This window comes from Pholis gunnellus, assembly GCF_910591455.1.
Source record: "Pholis gunnellus genome assembly, chromosome: 8".
NCBI classification, from domain to species: domain Eukaryota; kingdom Metazoa; phylum Chordata; class Actinopteri; order Perciformes; family Pholidae; genus Pholis; species Pholis gunnellus.
Genome location: NC_136534.1, coordinates 13996153 through 14018812, shown reverse-complemented (window position 1 = coordinate 14018812; position 22660 = coordinate 13996153). Strand labels below are relative to the sequence as shown.

The following is a 22660-nucleotide window of genomic DNA, read 5'->3' as shown; positions in this document are numbered from 1 at the left end:
ACTTACTCTAATTGTTTCCAATGTCTTACACTGGTGCTCAAGACGATTCAATATATAGGGTCATATAAAAGAAACAGGTATATGTAGTTGGATGCAAAACCGCATCTTAGAAATATTTTTATATGCTTTTATGCATCAGTCCAAGAATGCACAATGAACCTTCTCAAATGTCAGATCACAGCATATAACTTTTAGAGAACCTGTATCCTAAGAATTAGACAAGACAACCTTCTACCTGACTGAAAGGTTACCGAAATAAGTTTCTCAAACTGAATTAAAAAAGTAAGTAATGCTGTCCCTTGCTTTAGCAATTGCTGTCAGGTCACTTTTGAGCAAGGTACAAAACCTGAAATTGCTCTATGTGTAGCGTCTTAATTGCCAGGAGTTTGTAGAAGGGAGCATCAAAGTGTGAATGGGAGCTCTATATGTGAAACTGGCTGAAAAAGAGCATGTATGCTCAGCAAAGCCTTTCTTTGAGGTAAAAAAAAAAGCTCTACAAATATTTGGAATTAAATGTCATGCATCAAACTTGGTTACAAGTCAGCTCTGTTTTTTTTTTCATTTCTAGGAGAAACCTGGCATAAAGTGGTCATAGAATATAGAGGAAGGAGTTCATAATATTACAGTAACATACATACAGATCCACCAAAGGCAATACCATCTCTGGCTACAGCTGCTGGTTCAAAATGCTGTTTACTCTGGGACTTCTCCTCCTTCTCGCCCCATTTCCCTCCTTTCAATCCACAACCAATGAGAGGAGAAATGCCACAGGAAGTGCCGCGTCCAAACCCAATGCAGTTTTCACCCAGTCAAAACCAAAAACCACTTCTGCTCTTGCCAAACAGACCATTCGCCCAACGCCAAAGCTAAACACAGTCAATCAGACAGTTTTGGCCACAGCAGCAGTAAAGGCTTCTACAGTCAGTGAAGTGAAGGCCACCAAAGACAAGCCTTTCCCCACTGGAGCTCCAAATGTTCAGTCAACAGCCCCAAAGTCTGCTCCCACCAGTGGCATTAAAACCGCCAAAAACAAGCCCACGGCCTCCTTCAATCAGACTGTTGTAGCTAAATCTCCCTCCACCAAAGACAAGCCTGCCCCTACAGTAGTTCAAACTGCTTCGTCAACTCCCATCGCCACCACCACCAAAGAAAAGCCTGCCCCTGCACAACCAATTAAGGTGGTCATCAGTGATGGCTGCGACTCCAGCAACACCAAGGAGCACGAGCTGAGGCTGAAGCCTGGCACTCCTCTGGTGATGACGCATAAGATCAGCTTGTTGCCTGGTGGATGCATTGGTGGATGTGAGGCCGAGATGTCTGCGCTGAAAGGACGTGTGGCACGACTGGAAAGAGAGATGTCCTCTTTGAAAGATAAATGTATAATTCTGTCCTTTTCACCAGATTATTATATTTGACACAATTTATTAGAGATGTGGATTTAGTCATTTTGTTTATTTTTGTTGCTGCCCAGGTCCATGTTCCGCAAATTGTCCACATGACTGTAGTGGCAATGGGGAATGTGAGAAGGGGAAATGTATCTGCCATCAGGGATTCATGGGTCTAGACTGCAGTAAGTGTGCACAAGGAGCCGAGTGTAATAAAAGTAAGTGAAAGTCTGCACAGTTATTTGGATGTGATAGCAATAGAGACACATATCTTTAAGGGAAAGGAAGGTATCCTTAAGTTGTACTTTGACTAATATCACATTCATACTTTGATTGTAACCTCTACTCTACAATTTCAGAAACCGCCAAAGGAAAGGTCAAGGTAGCCGTGAAAACAGTGACCCTGCAGAAGAAAGGGTCTGACGCCAAAGAGACTAACACCAAACCCAAGGTGTCTACTAATGCTAAAGCAGGTCTTGTTGAGACACAAGCAAAACAAGAAGCCTCTGTTAAGAAAATTACTACAAAAGGCTCTTCAAGTGCCACAAAGACCAGTCGCCGAACTGTTGGTCAAGTTCTGTTGAAACATGAGGGAAGAAAGCAGGAGGAGGCTCGCAAAGGCAAAACAACAGTCCTGACCTCTAAAAGAACTGACCACAAGCTTGTTAAGGAAGGAAGTGCCAGTAAAACACATCCTAGATCTGACCAACTAAAAGATGAACCTCAAACCAATGTAACCCAGAGTAATAAAATTGAAACCATTCTGACCAAGGTTGAGGGAACAAACAAAACCAGAACAGGGAAGGAGACCTTGGAGCAGTCCACACTGGCTGAAAAAAATGTTACTCAATCATCTGGAAATAAACGCAACAAGAAGGTAAAGGCAGAGACTACAAATGTGCAATCTGTTGACAACAGAAACACTGAACCTGGCAAAATTGGAAAAGAGAAGTTGACCCAGAAGAGTCAGTATCTGGTTAATTCAACCATTGCAGCAACGTCAGTCGAGACTCGAGTTCTGCAGAATAAAACAACCATCCATGGATCTGGGAGCGTGAGGAGGATGGCAGGATCTGGATTAGGTTCTGTAAAGGTTGTGAACATCTCCTCCTACAGCTTCACTGTCACGTGGACAGCACCACAAGGGATGTTCAAGAACTTCACGGTGGTCAGAAGAGAGCCACGGACAGGGGGTGACGAAGATGACCAAGAGGAGTTTGAAGACGAAGCTCTTGAAGGAGGCAAGGGCTCCACAGTTAAGAACACAACTGAAATCCAGGTACGGAGTGAGAGCACCAACACAACTGCCACCTCCGGTAAAGCTGTTGGATCTAAAGGCAAAGCCGAAACAAAGAGGATCTCTATGGTGGTCCCTGGTAGCGTACGCTCTGTGGAGTTCAGTAACCTTAGGGCAAACACAGGCTATGTCCTGCATCTGTATGGCACTGCAGCGGAGAGGAGATCAAAGATTCATAGAGCAACTGCAATTACAGGTAAGAGTAAAGCATATTTCCTCCACAACTACCAGGAACACAATCAGTAATGGGAGTAGTAAAATGTGAAAAAAAAATCTCTTTGATTTCTCTAACCAGGTCCTGAGCCAGCCACAGAGATGGTTTTCAGCAATGTAACAGAGTCTTCTATCACTGTTTCCTGGTCCAAACCAAAGACGACATTCTCTAGCTTCAGAGTCATGTTCACCAACATCGTCACAGGTTAGTTTAAGGCCTCCTTTTATACTGCAACTCAAGTCAAAATCCCCTTGCTTGTCAGTATGATATGTGTGATGTATTATCCTGCTATAGGGGAGAGCCGCTTTGTGACAGTGGAGGCGCAGCAATCCTATGTGGTTCTGTCCAAGCTGTCTACTGGATCCTCCTACATTATCACTATAACTACTACACAAGGCAGAGCCCAGAGTGACGCTCTCACATCCCTTATCACCACAGGTACACAGTTAGATAAGCTTACTACTATCTACACCTACTTGTTTTGTCTTAATGTGGGAAATCCGCAAGAAACACACGATGGATTTTGTCTTGACTGCAGTGCCCGCTCCTCCAACACATCTGCAAGTTGTCAATGTGACAGATACCAGAGCTGTCCTGCAATGGACACCCAGTCTGGGGAAAGTAGACCGGTTCATCATCAGCTATGAGTCCTCCAAGAGTGAGTGTGGAAATATCACCCTAATAACTAATGACAAAGGATTATTGACTGTGCTACGCTACGTTATTAATTCTCCTCTCTTGCCACAGCTCCTAATGTGACAGTGACTGTGATGCTGTCGGGAAACTCAGTGGAGCACCAGCTGAGAGGCCTGCAGAGAGGCACCCTGTACACAGTCAAAGTCCTGAGCCAGAAGGACAGTCTGCAGAGCATGGTCATCTCAACTACATTTACAACAGCTAATGGTGAGTAAAGAGGGCAATACAATATAGAGCTGGTGCGTAAAGTGTGTGAACTCAATACATTTTTGTGTCCCTCAGTGGTTAAAGCCAGTGAGGTGGGTGCCCGCTCTGCTGTGATAGCATGGAGAACTTCCACTGTTGTTTATTACAGCTACAGACTGATCTACCAGGTGGCAGGAGAGGAGACAAAGGTGATTCATATCCCCTCATCACTATCACATACAGTACAAAGAAAGTCCTGACATTTACAGAATAGCCTAAATGTGTGTGCTTTCTGTGTATACATTAGGAGGTGATCCTGGACCAGACCATCACAGAGTATAAGTTGACAGGGCTGTTGCCAATGTCACGATATATTGTTGTGGTACAAGGCGAGAGAGATGGACAATACACATCTGTTGTCACCACAGAATTCCTTACAGGTGTTGTATATCATGTAACGCAGTACTTGCTCATTAAGCTGTCCAACCAATACTTTTATCACGACAAAGATATTCTTTTGTTTTCTGTTTTTTTTATCCCTTAGGCAAACTGCGTTTCCCTTTCCCCACTGAGTGTTCTCAGGAGCTGCTGAATGGAGCTCTGCAGTCAGGTGAGGTGGATATCTACCCGCAAGGAAAAGAGGGACAAGCAGTCAGAGTCTACTGTGACATGGAGACTGATGGAGGCGGCTGGACGGTGAGAGAAACTGCTGATATTTATCAACTTTGCACAGAGAAAATGGCAGTATTATGTTAGATAACGGACAACGATCTGATGTGTGTCTTTAGGTGTTCCAGAGGAGGATGAACGGGAAGACAGATTTCTACAGAACATGGAGTGAATACAGTGCCGGCTTTGGAAACCTCAGCGAAGACTTCTGGCTCGGTACGGTTGAAGCAAGTTCTTATTTCCATCACATCTGCATAAAATATATATTTTCAATAAATTGGCCTCATCTGTTCACTTTAAACTTCTACTCACTATTAGGAAACGAGCTCCTTCACAACCTGACCAGTGTCGGCCCTGTGAGTCTGAGAGTGGATATGCGATCTGGAAATGACACCGTATACGCTCACTACTCAAACTTCTCCGTTGATTCGGTGGAGAGGCACTACAGTCTTGAGGTGTCTGGCTACACTGGAACTGCAGGTGAAAACTTTACTGGAAATGTGCAGTTTATACTATATTACGGCAAGTGTCTGACAATTCATACATCAATGTCCCTATCTTTCTGTCAGGTGACTCTATGAGATACCATAATGGACGCCCATTCTCAGCCCGGGACAAGGACCCTGATCCTCTGGGGATCCATTGTGCCAGGGCCTACATGGGAGGCTGGTGGTACAAGAACTGCTACAAGGCCAACCTCAATGGCCTTTATGGCATCAACAGTAATAATCAGGTACAAGTCACCTCTCTGGGACATAGAATAATGAACTTTTAACACTTTTATCTTCTATGATACAGCACACTAACCAAATATCATCACTTCTCTGTCTCTGTTTTGAATCAGGGAGTGGTCTGGATAGAATGGAAAGGTAAAGACTCCTCCATTCCCTTCGTTGAGATGAAGTTCAGACCATCCAGGTTCTCTCCTGCAACTCATGGCTAAGAGTACATCAGTCGTCATTCATTCATCACAGATAATTAAAGCTACAGAAATCCAGAAGACAGTGAATCTCACAGTTGATGCATCACCGCTGGTCACTTTCCAACTGAAATTGCACGTACAGCGGTTTCAATAGCTATAACAACAGCTATCAGTACATGTGATTCAATGAACAACATTTATTTTTCTGGAAATATACCAAAGGATTGGAGAAATGTTTTTTTGCAACTTTTGTTTCTTGTTCTACTATTCTGCCTGACCCGTCCATTTCAACACAGTTGTGTATTGACTCCAATACCTTTTTGTGCACCACCATGGTATGCCACCCCACTACTACTGTAATTGAATATGCACTGTCTCTCTCCATTGGAATAAATGTGGCTGATGTGGGTCTGAAGTGTCGGTTTTTTTGGTTTTGTTACAGTGAATTAAAACACCCAAATCCTTTGATGAAATACAGTTTCTTCATTCCCTGTACTATAAAGAAATGCCATGACTGACTGTCCTGTCAACTGTGAAATGTTATCATGCCCTTCAGCGAGTCCTGGCCATGTGTTATGTGTTGCATTTATCTTATTACCAGACATGTTGACCGACAAAATGTTTAGACGTCCTTGATTTTAGTGAAAACAACAGTGTATCAAGCCGACAAGCTCAGAGACAGATGAGGAGACTATAAAAGGGGCAAAGCAGTGCGCTGACCACCTTTCTGAAAGGGGACACCAGCGAGAAGACACAAAATGCCAGCAGAAATATCATGTATCACTGTGGGAGCTGTGCTCCTAGTTGTGGTGCTGTTGATGGTACTGATTTGTATTTCTGGTCAGAGAGACAAATCTGTACAGAAAGACCACAAGGGAAGTAATTCTACAGGTAATTATCTATTTATTGTCTGTATATTTGTATATATTTGCTGATTGTACAATCAAGTGTTTTGATTTCTTGATAATACAATGATTAATGAATGGGACATTTTCTTAACACATGGGAAACTAGTACACCACTGAACTTGATTACTTGATCTAATGGATTTATATGATAATTGTTTATTCTTTCGCTGTTTCACCTTTGTGTTTCTTAACTCCTTCATCCAGTGGTTGAATCTGGACTGCTGCAGTATCTCTGTCAGTTCCTGCCCCGCTCCTCGTCTCCTTGCCTCCCGGGTCCTCCCAGCCTCTTCCTTATAGGCAATATGATGGAGCTGACGCATGAGCATCTGCCAATCCACCTGACCAATCTGGCACAGCGGTACGGAAACATCTACCGGCTGAAATGTGGAAACACAAGTAATCATCCCATTTCAGATTTATGGATTTCATGATATCAAATACTGACTTAAAAACTCAGCTTTTAAAAAAACTAGACAGTACAAAACCTTGTTTTTTTTCAGCCATGGTGGTACTTAATAGTGGTGAAGTCATAAGAGAAGCACTGGTGAAAAAATGGTCAGATTTTGCTGGGAGACCAATTTCATACACAGGTAAACAACTCAAACTTCTTTTGCAGCAATAGTATGCATACTGTGTATGTCCTTATTACCGGTACTGACTTGCATCAGGTGATATTGTGTCTGGGGGAGGGCACACCATCTCTTTGGGGGACTATAATGAGGAGTGGAGGGCACATCGTCGCCTCGTCCACAGCGCTTTGCAGCGTTGCTGTCAGCAATCACTGCATGATGTGATCGAGAGACAGGCACTGCATCTGAGAGAGGTACAGAACACAGGAGGAGCAAAATGAACACCAGTGAATTATATCGTGCTGTATCTTAACAGCAATGTGCTTGCAGAGATCCAAACCAAATGTTGGAGAATTTCCACAGTGGTCACATGAAAAGATAAAGCATGGTTTGTTCACTTGTTTAGGTTTTGATGGACTATCAAGGCAGTGCTGTAGACCTCTCAGAGGATTTCACAGTGGCAGCCAGTAATGTCATCACCACTTTGGCTTTTGGAAAAGAAGTGAGTATCTCTCAGTGTCAAAGATGGATTTGAAAATATGGTTCTTATTAATCGACAGCTGTGCCTGGTTGCTGTTTATCTTGGGGACTGGGCAAGGTCGCTGTTCATGTATAGCTCTTCTTAGAAGCTTGCGTTACCTTCGTGCAATCGTAATGTACTATTCTGTTACTGGACAGTGTTAAAATATAAATCTCTGTGTTTTCTAGTATGAGAAGAGTTCTTCGGAGCTACAGCAGCTGCACAGCTGTCTGAATGAGATTGTTGCTCTGTGGGGCTCGTCCTGGATTTCTGCTCTGGACTCCTTCCCTCTGCTCAGAGTCAGCTAATATTCACTGTCTTGACTATAGAACAAAGACCAGCAAACATCGTTTGAATGAGATTTTACACATTGTCCTTTGTTTTCTCAAAGAAATTACCCAATCCAGTATTTGCCCGTCTCCTGAAAGAGGTGGCCAAGAGAGATGCAATTATAAGAGAACATCTCAACAATTACAAGGTTGGTGAAAACAAAAAGAATGAAGAGATTTCATTCTGCTAAATTTTTGTGGTCACAGATAAACAAAAAGCATGTCTCGGTGTGGCTTAGTGATCAGAACAATCAAGACATCAGGATCATAAAATGAGTAATGTTATCTGCTGAAGTCAATATATATATATAAATATAAATATAATTTGTTTTTGTCTGCTTGGATATGTTACTATAAAGTGAAAGAGAAAGGAAATAAATTCACATCATAGGTGCCTTAAAAATCCAAGTTAATCGTCTTTGTGTATGTAATTTGTAAGATATCATATACAAACTGTTGTATGTGGATACGTGGATCCCAGCTGCATAAATCCCATTTCCTACTATGCTGATTTTAATCAGCTGTTGCTTTGTTGTCTGTGTAGTCACAAGACAAGAAAAATGACCACGCAATTACAGGATCCCTCCTCCAGGGCCTTGACAAACTTCACGACACAGATCCCAGAGTGGTAAGTATATAGAACAGAGAATACCAGAGGAGATACATTTTGAAATGTATTAGGAGTAAATCTAATGTCATTCAAGACTAATACTGGAATTCTACATTTAGTATGCTGTAAGTAGCACTTATGTACTAAAGTACTAAATTATGTGTATTCATGTGTCCAGCGCCTGACAGATGTTCACGTTCATATGGCCACTGTGGACCTTCTCATCGGGGGAACAGAGACCACTGCAGCCTGGCTGAACTGGACTGTGGCCTTCCTCCTCCACAGACCAGAGGCAGGGCACGTCATTCACCATAAAACAACATATTTACAAAACCCTGAAGTTTATCTCAGTGTCTCTCTCCTCTTTTACTTTAATCTTCAGGTGCAGGCCAAAGTGTATGACGAGTTGTGCACAGTACTAGAGGGACGATACCCCAAGTACAGTGACAGACACAGACTCCCCGTCCTGTGCTCTCTGATCAACGAGGTGCTCAGACTCAGGCCGGTTGCCCCGTTGGCGGTGCCACACAGAGCCATCCGAGACAGCAGGTCAGCTGAATGGCAAAATGAAGTTACAATGAAAGAATTAGAAGATAATTGGCTAACTACCACTTGTCTATAAGATCAGATATGGTTAAGCAGGCATTGGTACTGGTTGGTACAATACAGACCACTTTACAAATCCTGTAACACAGACCTACATTCCTCCAACATTTCACTCATCGTGTTTACTCCTTGGTCCAACAACAAGACTGAAAGCATGTGAAAATGGCTGTACTGAAAGAATTGCTTTAAAAAAATTAAAAATTCCTGCATAAAATATATTATGCGAAAAAACAAATGATGTCAACACTGGGAAAGAAAACAGTTGCTCCGCATAATGAACTTCTGCTTTAAAAAATGCTTCCTGTAAACCAACAACATCATGAATAAATAAATAAACTAGACAGCACCAAATGGGTCTAAATTTGTTGTATAATGTCTATAAAATATGCTATATTGATTTATTCCTGTTGGTATCAGTCAGCAGGTACACACAAACTTTGCATTATGGAAAATGTATAACCACCATTCATGTTTAGTATTGCAGGTTACTTCATCCCTAAGAACACAGTCATCATTCCCAATCTTTTTGGAGCACACCATGATCCTGCAGTTTGGTCTGACCCATACAGCTTCAAACCAGGTACTGCTCGAACTGTGAGGTGAAGTGCATTCCTTTTCACTTGCTCAGCAGATCTCAAATAAAGTAGCTCCTCTCTGGCTTTCAGAGCGCTTTCTGGAAGGAGGAGGAAACTCCGCCCGAGCCCTGATCCCTTTCGGAGGGGGTGCTCGGCTCTGCCTGGGAGAGTCTGTCGCCAAAATGGAGCTCTTTCTGTTCACTGCCTACTTGCTGAGAGATTTCCACTTCATCCCTCCTGAGAGCGAGGCCTCTCTGCCCGACCTGAGAGGAGTTGCTAGTGTTGTACTCAAGGTCAAGTCCTACACAGTTATAGCACGTCCGAGGCCTCTGACTAACACCTGAACTATAGTGTACTGCTTACTTGTTGCTTAAACGCTGTGCATTTGTGTGCAAATAAATGATTTCTTTGTCTTACTTTTACATGTAAAAATAATTACAGAACATTCATGTGTATGTTTCTCATCAATCATTTCCATTTGCCTGAAATATTAGATATCCATATAAAATAGTCTGTTAATTGGTTCTTAAAACCTAATTAATACAATTATCTAGTCTTCTCTCACTAACATGTAACCCAGGCCAGATATATATCGTTTTTTGTTTCACCTCTTGAATAAAGGCAAAGCAAATTGCATTAAAGTCAGATGAAAATAATGAGCCTCAACATCACCTGCAGAGGGTGGAAAATTACAAGGATGTACTGAACACTCTTCAGGTGGAGCTGCATGCTAATCAAAACCTGGGGTTTGTACAAGTTACTGGACACTGAAACTGGCCAATTACACGAGTAATTCTACAGGACGAATATAGAGTCTGACAGCACCACCCAGTGGATTAACACTGAATATGCAACAGAACGTGAAATCATTTCCAACTGAGGAAAACCTTGAGAGACCTACAGGTTATCACTCCTCTTTGCTGGTTTAGAAGCCCTACTTGTAAAATTGTTTGCATTTACAACATCAATAGCCATCTGATGATAGACGATAACAGGTGTTACTAGAGACAGTGGACAGTTCACATGAAGCATTCATTTGCATACTGGCCACACGTTTGTATTAAGTTAAGGCAAAGTAAGTGTATTTGTATAGCACATTTGAACAACAGGGCAATTCAAAGTGCTTCACATAAAAACATTAAAACCATCAAAACACAAGTCAAAAGAAAAGGAGATTCAAAGAAGCTGAGGGTCTCAGCAGACCTGCAGCTTTCTGGGACTTTGTTCCAGATATGTGGAGCAGAAAAACCTGAACGCTGCTTCTCCATGTTTAGTTCTGAATCTGGGAGCAGAAAGTAGACCGGTCCCAGACGACCTAAGGGGTCGTGGTGGTTCATAAGGTAGCAGCAGATCAGAGATCTATTTTGGCCCTAAACCATTCAGTGCTTTATAAACCAATTCTTTGTTGGACAGGAAGCCAGTTTAAAGACCTCAGAACTGGAGTGATGTGATCCACTTTCTTGGTCTTGTTCTGATTGACTTTTTACAGAGACCTGTAAACACACCGTTACAGCAGTCGAGTCTACTAAAGAGAAATGCATGGACAAGTTTTTATAAATCCTGTTGAGACATAAGTCCTCTAATCCTTGATATATTCTTCAGGTGATAGGAGGCTGATTTTGTAATTGTCTTGATATGGCTGTTCAGGTTGAGGTCTGAATCCATAACTACACGCTACAAGTTAAAGGGTTAATGTGAAAAAATGAACACGGGCCTCTCCTGGGCTGGTCTTAAACTACAGATGAGTTGTCGCTATGTAATTTCCTGAGCATGTGATTTTAGAAAACCTTTGCTATCAGAGGATTTAGCAATAAGCAAGAAATCTGCGAGAAGACAACTGAGAGAAGAATGGTTTCCTTTATATCACTACGACTCTGTCTTATTTCTCTCACACAAGCAGCAGCTGGACTTCAGTTATTTGGTAATTATAAAAGAAAAGTTATCTTGTTAATCTGTTGTATTTTGGGGATATTTTGACTTAATAACACTAAGATCACTGACTTTATTTCCAAAATGTTGAGGTAGGCCTACATGTAAAAGATTCAACTTTCCAAAACGAAATGTTTACAACAATAAATAAAACTAAAAACTAACTCAAGATAAACTTTAACTAAAATTAAAATAATGCATGAATGTCCGATGTGGTTCTGAACGAGGTTGGAAAGAGTACTAGAATAGTATACTCAAGTAAGAGTACTATTACTTTGGTAAAAATGTACTTAAAGTTAGATAAAAGTAAAAAGTAGGTCTGTTAAAATGCAGACCTACTCTCAGTAAACATTACTGTGCTACACTTTAAAAGGGGGAAGAGGGGGAGGTATGCATGATAGAACGTTACTTTGCCTCTAGCGACGTTGGAGCTCTCCTCTGTAGAGAGTTGATTTTATTAATAGTATCTTTTCTTTTTTCTTTTCAATTGGCATATTGTCTTTGTTACACTCATGCCAACAAAGCATATTGAACTGAATAGATTTGAATTACAACAGTCAATGTGTTTGTTTTTGTACTCACCTGTCTGAACGCAAGTCTTGTGCGCCACAAAGTCCTCCTAAATCTGCTCCAGCCGGGGACAACTACTCAACTCCTTCATCCTCAGAGCATTAATATAACCAGTCCGGCCGGTCCAGCTTCTTTGTCCCACTATAACCAGTCGACTCTGTCTCTCTGGTCCCACCGAACGAAGAAGGTCATTAGTGAAGGCAGAGTTCAGAGTATCCACCGTGAACATTTGAGCATGTTTGCATGTTAGCCACACCGAGCATGCAGTGTGTTTGATTTGGGACAGGTAGAGTGCTCATAGGATGGTGCATTAAGGTAGCTGCAACCTATTTTCCTTTTCTGTTTTTCTTTTACTCAAAACAGTACACATGCATACAAATACTTTGTTGCAGTAAGTTGTTATTTTCACTCTTAGTTATGAACATGTTCAGTTCATGATGAAGGGTCACCAACTTCTAATTTGACAGAACTAGCTCATGACTTGGAAAATGAAATGTCTAAGATTAGATTCCCTTCTCCAGCAGATCATTTGGTGATGTTTGCCTTACTGGGAGAGGATATCACTTTGCCGTGTGGCATACCCTCTATCGAATCCTGCTCCTCTGTCAACTGGAACATGGCTGAAGAGTTTCAGTCGATCGCTGAGGTGGTGAAGGCTGGAAAGGTGACAGCTCCGAGTCTGAACGCCCTCAGGCTTGGCCTGCTAAAGGACTGCTCTCTGAAGATTAATCACCTGGAGCTCAATGATGCGCGACTTTACTCTTGTGACAGTGGCACGCTCAATTCAAGTGTTTCACTTCAGATTCTTGAAGGTAAATGACTCAAACCGTCCTCGACAAATGTAAAGTCAACATCACAGTGTCACATGACATTTCTTCTTCTCATTCAACAGTTACTGAGCGCACCACTCCTGCGGTAGGCACAATAGAGCTTCACTGTTTCCTCAATATGTATAAAGGACTTGCGCCTTGTACCAACAAAGGGATACATATCACGTGGAGGACTGGAGATAATACACCTTTAAATGGGAAAAGATTTAACTTTGAAAATCCCTCTGAATGCTTCTCTAAACTGATCATCACTAAAAAGCTGACGGATCATCACAGAAAATGGAAATGCCAGCTGACGCAGAACGACACAGTGAAAGCTACCATCAGTTACACAACAACAATAAAAGGTACTAAACTCCACTTCAGCGCACTCCAAATGAACAATGTGGTTTAACACGTACAAACTGTAACCAGTGCCCCCTTTCCCTCAGATGGCACAGAGGAAGTGTTTGCAGCAGTGGGTGAGTCAGTGTCACTCTCTTGTAGCGACACTTCCTCTCTTGGTGTGAGCGTCAGAGGGAAGTGGTCTGTGGGTGAAAGGACACTGACAGATGATATGTCACCTCACAAAGGCCAAACGGAGGCATTTCGTGTCAATGAAGATTCATCGCTGGTCATTAGCAAAGTGAGCGCTCTGCATGCTGGGGACTACCAATGTTCAGACTCCACTGATCAGCAAAAGGTGTTTAACAAAATCAGGTTGCACACCCTCGACGGTGAGTGTTAACACTTTAAATGCCAGAGCGGAGCACGAATTGTCCGATATCTACTTTGCGTCACTGCTATTAAAACATTTCCTCTCACGTTTGTCTTCACAGTTACTTCAGAGCGTGGGCCAGGTGGAGATAATCTCACTTTGACTTGTGTGCTTACCTGCACTAAAGAATGTGGAAAAGACATCAATTTGACTTGGTCTGGAGGTAGCCGGCAGGGCCGCTTAATGAATGTCAATAACTCCCTTATAAACAGGCTGTTTCTCCCAGTTTTGTCAATGACATCAGATGAATTAATTTGCTTTGTGCATAGAGAGAGTGATGTGATGGCATCAAAGAAGTGGCACACTGTTCACCGTAAGTATATGCATAATGCTATTGTTGCCTTTTCTCCTAAAAAAAGTAAACAGAGAGGAAATGATTACTATTTAATGTCAACAGCTCTGCAAACACCTGCGTGGGTAGCCCTTCCGCTAGCTCTCCTGATATGTATAACCGCTGGAGGATCCTACATGTACACCAAGAGGAAGCAGCACAAGGATGCAGGTAGTGAATGTGGTTTAGGAGACATACAACCTACTGTACAACTGTGAGAATAACCTGGGAGCCTCAATGAGAATGAAATAATACACGAATGGCTGATGTTTTCTTTCCTCTCTGTTTGCAGGAAACGAACAGTCAAGTATTGGAATGGTAAGAGACTAAACATAATTGTGCTGAAAATAATTTCTCAGAGCTTTTGAGGAGCATATATTTCCCAATGTAATAACTCCAGTATTCCTCTTCACAGGCTCATGTTTACGAGGTCATTCAGGATGCAAATCAAGAGGAATTACAACAGCAAAGACAAACCAAAAGAGGAGCTGTCGCCACCACTGACAGTTTCTATGATTTATTACAGGCTGTGAACTAAATAAAAGCGTCTTTTAACGTTGATTTCAACCATCTATATACACTAAAAATACCTTTTTCAAAGTCAGTTTCAAAGGGAATATTTTCTTGTAACAGACAAAACAGTAGATCGGTGTTTATGACTCCTTCCTCATGATCATTCATCATCCTATAGATATTTATTCACATTGGAAAAAAGACTACTGAAAAATAATACTGATGATTAGATGTTGATGAACAAACATGGTAATAAGGAAGACTCTTTTCAGCAGTCTCAGTAAAAACAGGTTAGCATTTTCTATGTTGATCCATATAAATCTCAGTTACTCTTTTAAGATAAACACATTGCAGGTGAGTTACATGTTTTAAAAGATTAGACAGTAAGGACTTTGATTTTACGAGGAAAATCGTCTTCTTTGTCTTCAGCAGACTGAATGTTACTCATACCGGTCTGCAATGATGGAGAGGAATCTGTTATTTGGCTATTTTGATATGATGTAAATTAAAGTATGACTTGATAATAGTAGTTGTGATTTTATAACAGTAGTACTACTTACAAGTACACAGGCTTTCATGCAGGGATTGTTGGTAGAGACAGTTGACTATGTTTGTAGGATCTGTGAGATGAAGTTGAAAAGTTAGCAGTGAAGTGCTACACAAAGGTCACAGGAGCTGGACTAAAACAGGTAGTGAGAGAGTAACATGGTGCTCACCCTCTGAAGGTGTCATATCCACAATCTCATAAATATCCATAAGAGTACCTTAACAACAAGAGCACACAAAGTTATTCTAATATGCCACTACACTGCATTGCTCATCAAGATGAATGAAGATCAAACCTGGTGTGTGCCTCTGGGTTCGCTGTGTAACTCTCCGGGTGTTCCGCCTGCGGTAAATGAATAGTCCTATCAGTGCAGCCATTATGGCAATCCCAACAATGACTGAAGCCACAAGAACAGCAATAAATGCTCCACTGCTCCCCTCCATCTTGGTTTCCAGAATAATCTCACTGGTTGTCAGTCCTGGGCAAGACAGGAAGCAAATCTAAGCATTTACAACATCACATTTAACAGGAGAATACGGACGCAATTGAATTAAGTTTTATAATATTATAGTTTTTGCTGCAATACCTGGAACTGTGGCCACAGCGACGTTTTCCACTTTACAAAGGAAATAGAAAAGGTACATTATTAGGAGTTATGCATATTGTCTTTTGTTGTCAGTGATGATACAAGATAGTTTAAAATCTTACCTTGGACACGTAGGTAAATTTCAAAGCAGCGCTGAGTTTGTCCAAGCACGTACTTACATGTATACCAACCACTGTCACTGTCATGCACAGACTGGATAGTTAATGACGTCCCATTCATTTCAACCCTTTCAGAGTCGAGAGGTACAGGGTTGCCTCCTGTCAGCATTGCCCAGGAGATGTTTTGGGGTCCTTGTTGTCCTGATGTTACGTTCACTAGGTAGTTCAGGTTAACGGGTGCGCCGGGAGCTGCTTTCACTGCTTGAAGGATTTTGCAGTCTGAGAAAAGGTGAGATCTCTGTCATACAGGAGTGGGATTTATTTGAAAAAAAGAGTGAAAATTAGCAGAATACAATGTGTAATCTTACCTCTCACTTTTATAGAAATGTTTTTGACCTGAATACAGTCCCAGTCTTTCCAGATTTCACATCCATACAGTCCCTCATCAGATAGTTGTGTTTTTGTCAGAAAAAGAGACTGATTTCTATCAGCATCCCATTTCACACGTTTAGCATCCTGGAGTTTGGGTGTTTTAGGCCTGACGAGGATAACCTCCATCTGACTGGCGTCTGTGGCATACTTAATCAACTTGACTCTGGAGCAGTTCTTTGTTCTATAGTTCTCAAAGCAGGGCAGAACTACATCTTCTTCTTTAGAAGCAAACACAGTCACTGGTGAGATGTCTTTAAAATGATGAGAGATAAAGATTAGAATCCCTTTAATAACAACACCCAGAGTACATTGTTGAAAGGGTTTTAGATTACATAGCTATAAGGCAGATGATTCAAGATTTTACAATAAATAGCAGATTATTAAAATATATTACATCCGTTATTAAATAAGTCATGTCACCTTAATGATAATATTTAATAATGTCACCTTTTAAGTTCAATAACAGTCAGAGTTGGTATAAAGCAAATACTTCTTTGGTAAACTGACTATAAACAATAAAATACATTCCGAATGTGGTAAAGTAATAATTCAGTGACCTACTCACCTCTGAATTCTGATATGACTATTAACAGCACTAATACGAGGAGACCTTGTAGGTAAAAATGTGCCATTTTCTAAGTAATGCAGCCAACTGGAGTGACAAAATATTATTCTCTTCAAGACTTGTTTTTTTGGTCTCCACCTATTCTCAGTTCTCTAAGTCACACATGACACTACCTGCAAAGCCAAATGTTGTTTTTTGTTCCGTTGTACCTAAATGTTTGGTCAATAGAGCCCCCATGTGGCAAGAACAAGACACTGCATCAAATTGACAAACGGAACATAAGAGCACATGTTGTTGCCCTTGAGCAAGGCATTCAACCAGCAACCACTCCGGTGGAGCTGCTCAGTGACTGGCAGACATGGCTGTGCATGGCTCTATGCATGTAACTGCATAGGTGTGAATGCATCACTTTTTATTCAAACATGCCTCAAAAGCAGATTATTCCTGCAAATAAATGTGCATTGCTCACTGTTCACAACACAGTGCTGCGTCCCTCTTCCAGCCTTAATTGTAATGTCAACTTATTTTGTAAACTGGTGGAGATGTAACACTTTTTCCACATAGACTGTATTAGAGCTTATCAATTACAGAGCAGGTATCCTGCATGAAAACTACTCTTATTGTGCTGGTCAAATTGAGGTTGTGTGTGTAAGCGTTATACTGTAAATGCACACCTCTGTTTTGCTGCAGCCATAAATACTAGAGAGGAACCTCACCAAACCAAAACGTTGTAACTTCACTTCCTCTTGTCGCTCAATTTAGAGAGACGCCATCATAGCTTTCCGCACTTTCCGTGTTCACAGACTCTCAGCACTGTCAACAGAATGGACAGCAATGCTCAAGGTTAGTTTTCCTTTCTTTCTGCTAACTCTGTTTGTCATTTCACGTTCTTTATATTGTCTTGTATATCATTTCACAGGAGGTAAAGCATACGGTTTTCTCAAGTCTCAACAGGAAGAAAAACTGGACTCTATCAATGAGGTGAGTTGTTATCTTTAGAAAAAGTCATCGTGTTCTATTAGAGATAACTGGCTTTTGGAATTATTTGACTACAGACAGAGGCTGGACACAAACACATGTGACCTGTGTGATAGCAATAACAATATGTCTGATTGATTTGTCTTATTTGGTATCATTGCCCTAGGCTTTTCTCTCAGACCCCAAGTATGCAGAAGAGGAAGACCTAAGTTCAAAGCTTGACATGTTTAAAAGTGAGTATCAAAAGGCTACCAATCGCTCCTCAGTTAATTGGTTTATTTAGTGTCATACATTTTGAAATGAGATTACATTTGCTTGTATTACAGAGAAATACGTGGAGTTTGATCTCAACGACAAAGGAGAAATAGGTATGATTGCACTTGTCTTAAAATCTTAAAATATGCTTTGCTACAATTTGCATGTGCTTTCAGTAGTGATTGACATCATATTCAAAGATTTGATATAGATAAGCACTTTTTAGTTATTTTCTGTCTCTGAACTATCAACGTTATAGATTTAATGGGGTTAAAACAAATGCTGGAAAAACTCGGATTGGCCAAGACTCACTTAGAGCTGAAAAAGATGATGGCAGAGGTCGCCGGAGGGCCATCGAAAGACACTATGAGCTACAGTGACTTCCTGAATATGATGCTGGGGAAAAGAAATGGAATTCTAAAACTGTAAGTGAATACATTCAGAGAATGGGTGGAGACCCAAAGATGGGTCACATGAAGATTAGAGTTAACGGAGATTAAGTCTCCAAATTATGAAAAAAAAAATGATGAAGCCACTATTGATACTGTATCAATAGTGAATATAGCCGACAACATTTAAATTTTTTATTTTAAAAAGTTGTTTCTCAATCTCAATTAAAACCTGAAAAACTATTACAGTTGTTAATAATATTGGCTACATTTTTTTTTATAAAGAACCTGAAAATAGATGATTGTTTAATGCAACAATAGTACTCTATACTGCATACCTTTAATGTCCTGTATAGCAGCTGACATGTCATTTTCTTCATTTAAGGATCTTGATGTTTGAAGGCATGGGAAAGGAGCAGGAGCACAAAGATGTTGCACCACCTCGTCGCAAAACCTTTTCTGATCTGCCTTGAAAGAGCTCTCCATCCCAGGAGGAATTCCTTTTTTTCAGATTTAAATATAACCCAAATCTTTAAAATCCATGTCAATATTAAAAACAAAACACCAAGCATACTGTATAATGTGCATTATGAAGAAATGGAATCTACATGAAATGCTTTGTATATAGTGGGCTACCAAAGCCTGCTTAATCCATATGATATTGCTTTAGCTACTTAATTAAATAGAACACAGGGCCGATTAATATCTGGACTCTACATGGCCATTATCACGTCAGACAAAATACCATAATATATACAATATAGGAATAGCACTGTTTTATACAAGGTGAAAGCCGTCATTCAAAGCATACATTCAATGGTACCATATTTTGTTGGACATTTATTAAAGTGAATGAAAATAAATTTGTATTCTGTTCATGTTCTTAACAAAATCAGCCACATTTTATTTCTCTGCAGTATTTTATGGGAACATGCGTCACGAGGAACTTTATTTTGAAAGCTTTGGATGACCGGAAGACGTATTTGTTATCCAGGGAGCTAAACGAGGATAAACTAGCTAAGCTTCCAAGTTGATGTGTTAACTAGTATAGAAATAAAGGTGAGTAAAAGTGACTCTCTGTAAACAGTTATACACATGCAGGAAACAGTACCTCTAACGTGGAATACATATTGCTGTTACAAGAATAAATTCCACTCTATGTACTATACGTGTTATAGCCAACGGACGCTAGCAAGCAAGCTAACGTTAGCAGCAGGTTTGAGACGCAAACTCACGGTTTGCTTTAAATTATACAATAAAACCACATATTTTGTTCAAAGTCCGCGAGATAACAGATCGAGTTTGTTGCAACTCAGCTGGGACATATTTAATCTGTGTTGGTAAACGTTACATCTCGTATGAAGTGAATGTGTTTCGCCGTTAGCCACAGAGTTAACATCGGTCCATTGACTGGTTTGGTTCGTCAGGAGGATGAGCAGCTCGGAGGAGGTGTCCTGGATCTCCTGGTTCTGTGGACTCAGAGGGAATGAGTTCTTCTGTGAGGTTGGTCCACAACATTGTTTTAAAACTGGAATTTTTGGGGCCACATTTTGTAAGAACACCCATTGTTGTCACGACAGGTCAGCTGCCGTAAATAGGTTTTGATGAATTTAATGGGGCCACCAGTTCTCTATACATCCTTAGAGCAGTCACTTTGTTCTTTTATTATTTGTCATTTGATTTAATAAAGATTTCGCTAGTTTTGAAACAAAAAAGGAACAAAATACACCCTTTACAAATGTACAGGCATTTACCACAATCTGCTATAATAATGAAAATAAACCAATTTTACAATTATTTAAAAAGTATATATCAAAACGGTTTAAAATAAAAGTCTGAACAATGTATTTGTGACGAAGCAACAGCAGGCATAGTTGAGTGGTTGTGCCAAAATGTTAAAATATGAAATCCAAAAATCTTAGCTGTATTTTTATGGTTGCAATGAAAAAATAAATGTACATGGAAGTTGGGTTTGTACTGTCTCACGTTTGTATAGCCCTGAACACCTGCAGATAGCATCTACATTATATATATATATATATATAGTAATGCTGTCTTAAGTACGTAAGACATGTATCTAAGTGTGACATCAGTTTCATATCTGGCTGGAAACATTTATTCTTTACACAAGCCACATGCACTAAAACATACACATGTATTTTTATTTCTCAAGTTGTTGCTTTTGCTTTGTGATGAGGGATGTGATTTTATATTTGTCAAAGGATGTTCAACACTTCCCTATTACAGCCACTTCCCTGCTGTTTGCTACTAATCTGTTCCACTGAATTCACATTGGACTTTATCACTCAAATATGAAAGAAAAAACACTTAAAAAGTACTATCGCATCAATGAGTAACACTCCAGTACGTCTAATTAGCTTAGCACTCACACAATCTAATTCTAATTTGAACTCCTTGCTTTCTTCATTGGCACCATCTAAATAATCCTGTTAAGCTCTTGCATAACGCTTCCTTATCAATGTGCTGTAGCGATGGGATGCTGCTTGTATCAGTAAATGACGCCATCGATAGCCATTCACTGTCTCCAATGGTGTGTTACAGGTGGATGAAGACTACATACAGGACAAGTTCAACCTGACCGGTTTGAATGAGCAGGTACCTCACTATCGGCAGGCTTTGGACATGATTCTGGACCTGGAGCCAGGTGAGAATATCGAGGAAGTAGCGGTTCCCACGTGATGTGGAAATAAAGTAGAGTCCCCCTTTTTAACTGCCTTTTTAATAACTTTTAATCTGACAGATGAGGAACTTGAAGATAACCCCAATCAGAGTGACTTGATAGAGCAGGCAGCAGAGATGCTCTACGGGCTCATACATGCACGTTACATCCTCACAAACAGAGGCATTGCACAGATGGTAGGTGATCACTTCATGATGTCACATTCTGACATGCTCCATGACACGAGTCAACGGGGATTTCTAAAGTTGTTGTTCTCCACAGTTGGAAAAGTATCAACAAGGGGATTTTGGCTATTGCCCCAGAGTCTATTGCGAGAATCAACCAATGCTTCCTATCGGTAAGTCAGTAACAAATTCATGCTGTACCTTTGTCAGTGGCTATGAAGACATACTCAACCATCCCTTGTCTGATGTAGGTCTGTCAGACATCCCCGGAGAAGCAATGGTGAAGCTTTATTGCCCAAAGTGCATGGATGTTTACACCCCCAAATCCTCCAGACACCACCACACTGATGGAGCCTATTTTGGGACCGGATTCCCCCACATGCTGTTCATGGTGCACCCAGAGTATCGTTCAAAGCGACCAGCCAACCAGTTTGTGCCACGGTGTGTGTTTGAGTTATTATTTGGTTTTATCAGTGCTGTGCTTTTCTTAGTATGTTTTTAAAACAAGGAGCAATGTGTAGGATTTCGGAGCTTTATTGGCAAAAATGGAATATAATAGTATATAACTGCTCCTTTAAGTGGTTGGCGTACAGAAGACACGTTTCCCTTGGACCTTAGTAGGGCTCAATATTGAACAAGTACTGAAGGTTGACATTGATTACCTGGTCAGATGTGGTCTGTTTATGTCATCAGTTAAAGCATTGCTCTGTTTAGGTATCTGTACTGAAACACAGTTCTGTTATATCGGTTATCACAAGATGTCATACAATACTCAGCCTTTGTAAAAAGAAGTTTCCTTTTGTCCAGGAGGTGATTGTGTTTCTTTTTTCTTTTTTTTCAGGCTATATGGTTTCAAAATTCACCCGATGGCTTATCAACTCCAACTTCAGGCTGCGTCAAGTTTCAAGAGCCCAGTCAAGACGATTCGCTAGAACGCCGCTTTGACCAACACAATGGACTGAAAGACTGTCTGCTGCTTGTTGGAAGGAATGGATTATATAATCCCAATGAATGCCTGTACAGTCTCCCAAACTCACCTAGACACTTTCAGATTCAGACGTTACTCATTTATCGAAACACCGTACAGTTGAGCAGGTTATTGTTTCTGTATTAAACATGTAACTGATTCCAAAGGGTCAATCTCCTGATGGTGTCTATCCGTCTTTGCGTCCGTCTTAGGGTTGTTTCCTCCTCAACGTGGCTTTAACGCCGTGATAACGAAGGCTACAGTGTGCTTTCGACAGGTTCGCCTTATCAGTGATATGGTCAATCCATACTTTTGAAAGTTAACATTAAATCACATTAAATCATATTCGTGTAATAGTTTATGCTGTAAAGATTAAGGATTCTATTTGAAAACAGCAATGAGTGTAAATGTGATCAGGTGCTAGTTCCAAGAAACCATGAATATCAAATTAGAGGAAGAAAATGGAACTATGCTTGATTTCAATTTTATTATTAGGCTGTTCAGTTTCCTTAACGTTTAGAGGCTGTTTGTACTCGATTGT

At 40.7% G+C, this 22660-nt stretch overlaps 4 protein-coding genes and 2 long non-coding RNA genes across 6 annotated transcripts; 5 read left to right on the top strand and 1 right to left on the bottom strand.

Annotated features, from left to right (window-relative positions):
- Positions 1-686: 686 nt before the first annotated feature.
- tnxba (tenascin XBa) lies at positions 687-5390 on the top strand (the record flags this gene model as incomplete). The annotated part of the gene is made up of 13 exons (XM_079165447.1): positions 687-1332; positions 1745-2878; positions 2978-3100; positions 3191-3334; positions 3435-3554; positions 3644-3799; positions 3875-3987; positions 4086-4218; positions 4323-4474; positions 4567-4663; positions 4766-4927; positions 5017-5180; positions 5292-5390. The coding sequence occupies 13 exons, from the start codon at positions 687-689 to the stop codon at positions 5388-5390; spliced, it is 3243 nt and encodes a 1080-aa protein (XP_079021573.1).
- Positions 5391-6127: 737 nt separating this feature from the next.
- On the top strand, positions 6128-9830 carry cyp21a2 (cytochrome P450, family 21, subfamily A, polypeptide 2; the record flags this gene model as incomplete). Its single annotated transcript, XM_079165445.1, has 12 exons — positions 6128-6248; positions 6482-6673; positions 6778-6867; positions 6946-7100; positions 7253-7348; positions 7555-7665; positions 7758-7844; positions 8240-8323; positions 8484-8645; positions 8688-8854; positions 9388-9491; positions 9577-9830. 12 exons carry the CDS (start codon positions 6128-6130, stop codon positions 9828-9830), a joined length of 1623 nt encoding a protein of 540 aa, XP_079021571.1.
- Positions 9831-13389: 3559 nt separating this feature from the next.
- Positions 13390-14448, top strand: LOC306699535. Its single transcript, XR_013767168.1, has 5 exons — positions 13390-13531; positions 13634-13885; positions 13970-14074; positions 14196-14221; positions 14319-14448. It is a non-coding gene; the product is annotated as an uncharacterized lncRNA (long non-coding RNA).
- Positions 14449-14763: 315 nt separating this feature from the next.
- LOC306699536 lies at positions 14764-15380 on the bottom strand. Its single transcript, XR_013767169.1, has 4 exons — positions 15259-15380; positions 15133-15180; positions 14977-15036; positions 14764-14870 (listed from the first exon to the last, which is right to left on the bottom strand). It is a non-coding gene; the product is annotated as an uncharacterized lncRNA (long non-coding RNA).
- Positions 15381-17414: 2034 nt separating this feature from the next.
- On the top strand, positions 17415-19157 carry LOC306700062 (allograft inflammatory factor 1-like). Its single transcript, XM_079164954.1, has 6 exons — positions 17415-17508; positions 17585-17646; positions 17810-17876; positions 17970-18011; positions 18158-18323; positions 18673-19157. The coding sequence occupies exons 1-6, from the start codon at positions 17490-17492 to the stop codon at positions 18758-18760; spliced, it is 444 nt and encodes a 147-aa protein (XP_079021080.1). The 5' UTR covers positions 17415-17489; the 3' UTR covers positions 18761-19157.
- A 100-nt stretch (positions 19158-19257) lies between these two features.
- Positions 19258-22286, top strand: LOC306699782 (casein kinase II subunit beta-like). The gene is made up of 7 exons (XM_079164521.1): positions 19258-19346; positions 19715-19790; positions 20850-20952; positions 21049-21164; positions 21250-21325; positions 21404-21593; positions 21994-22286. Exons 2-7 carry the CDS (start codon positions 19719-19721, stop codon positions 22082-22084), a joined length of 648 nt encoding a protein of 215 aa, XP_079020647.1. The 5' UTR covers positions 19258-19346; positions 19715-19718; the 3' UTR covers positions 22085-22286.
- Positions 22287-22660: the final 374 nt, after the last annotated feature.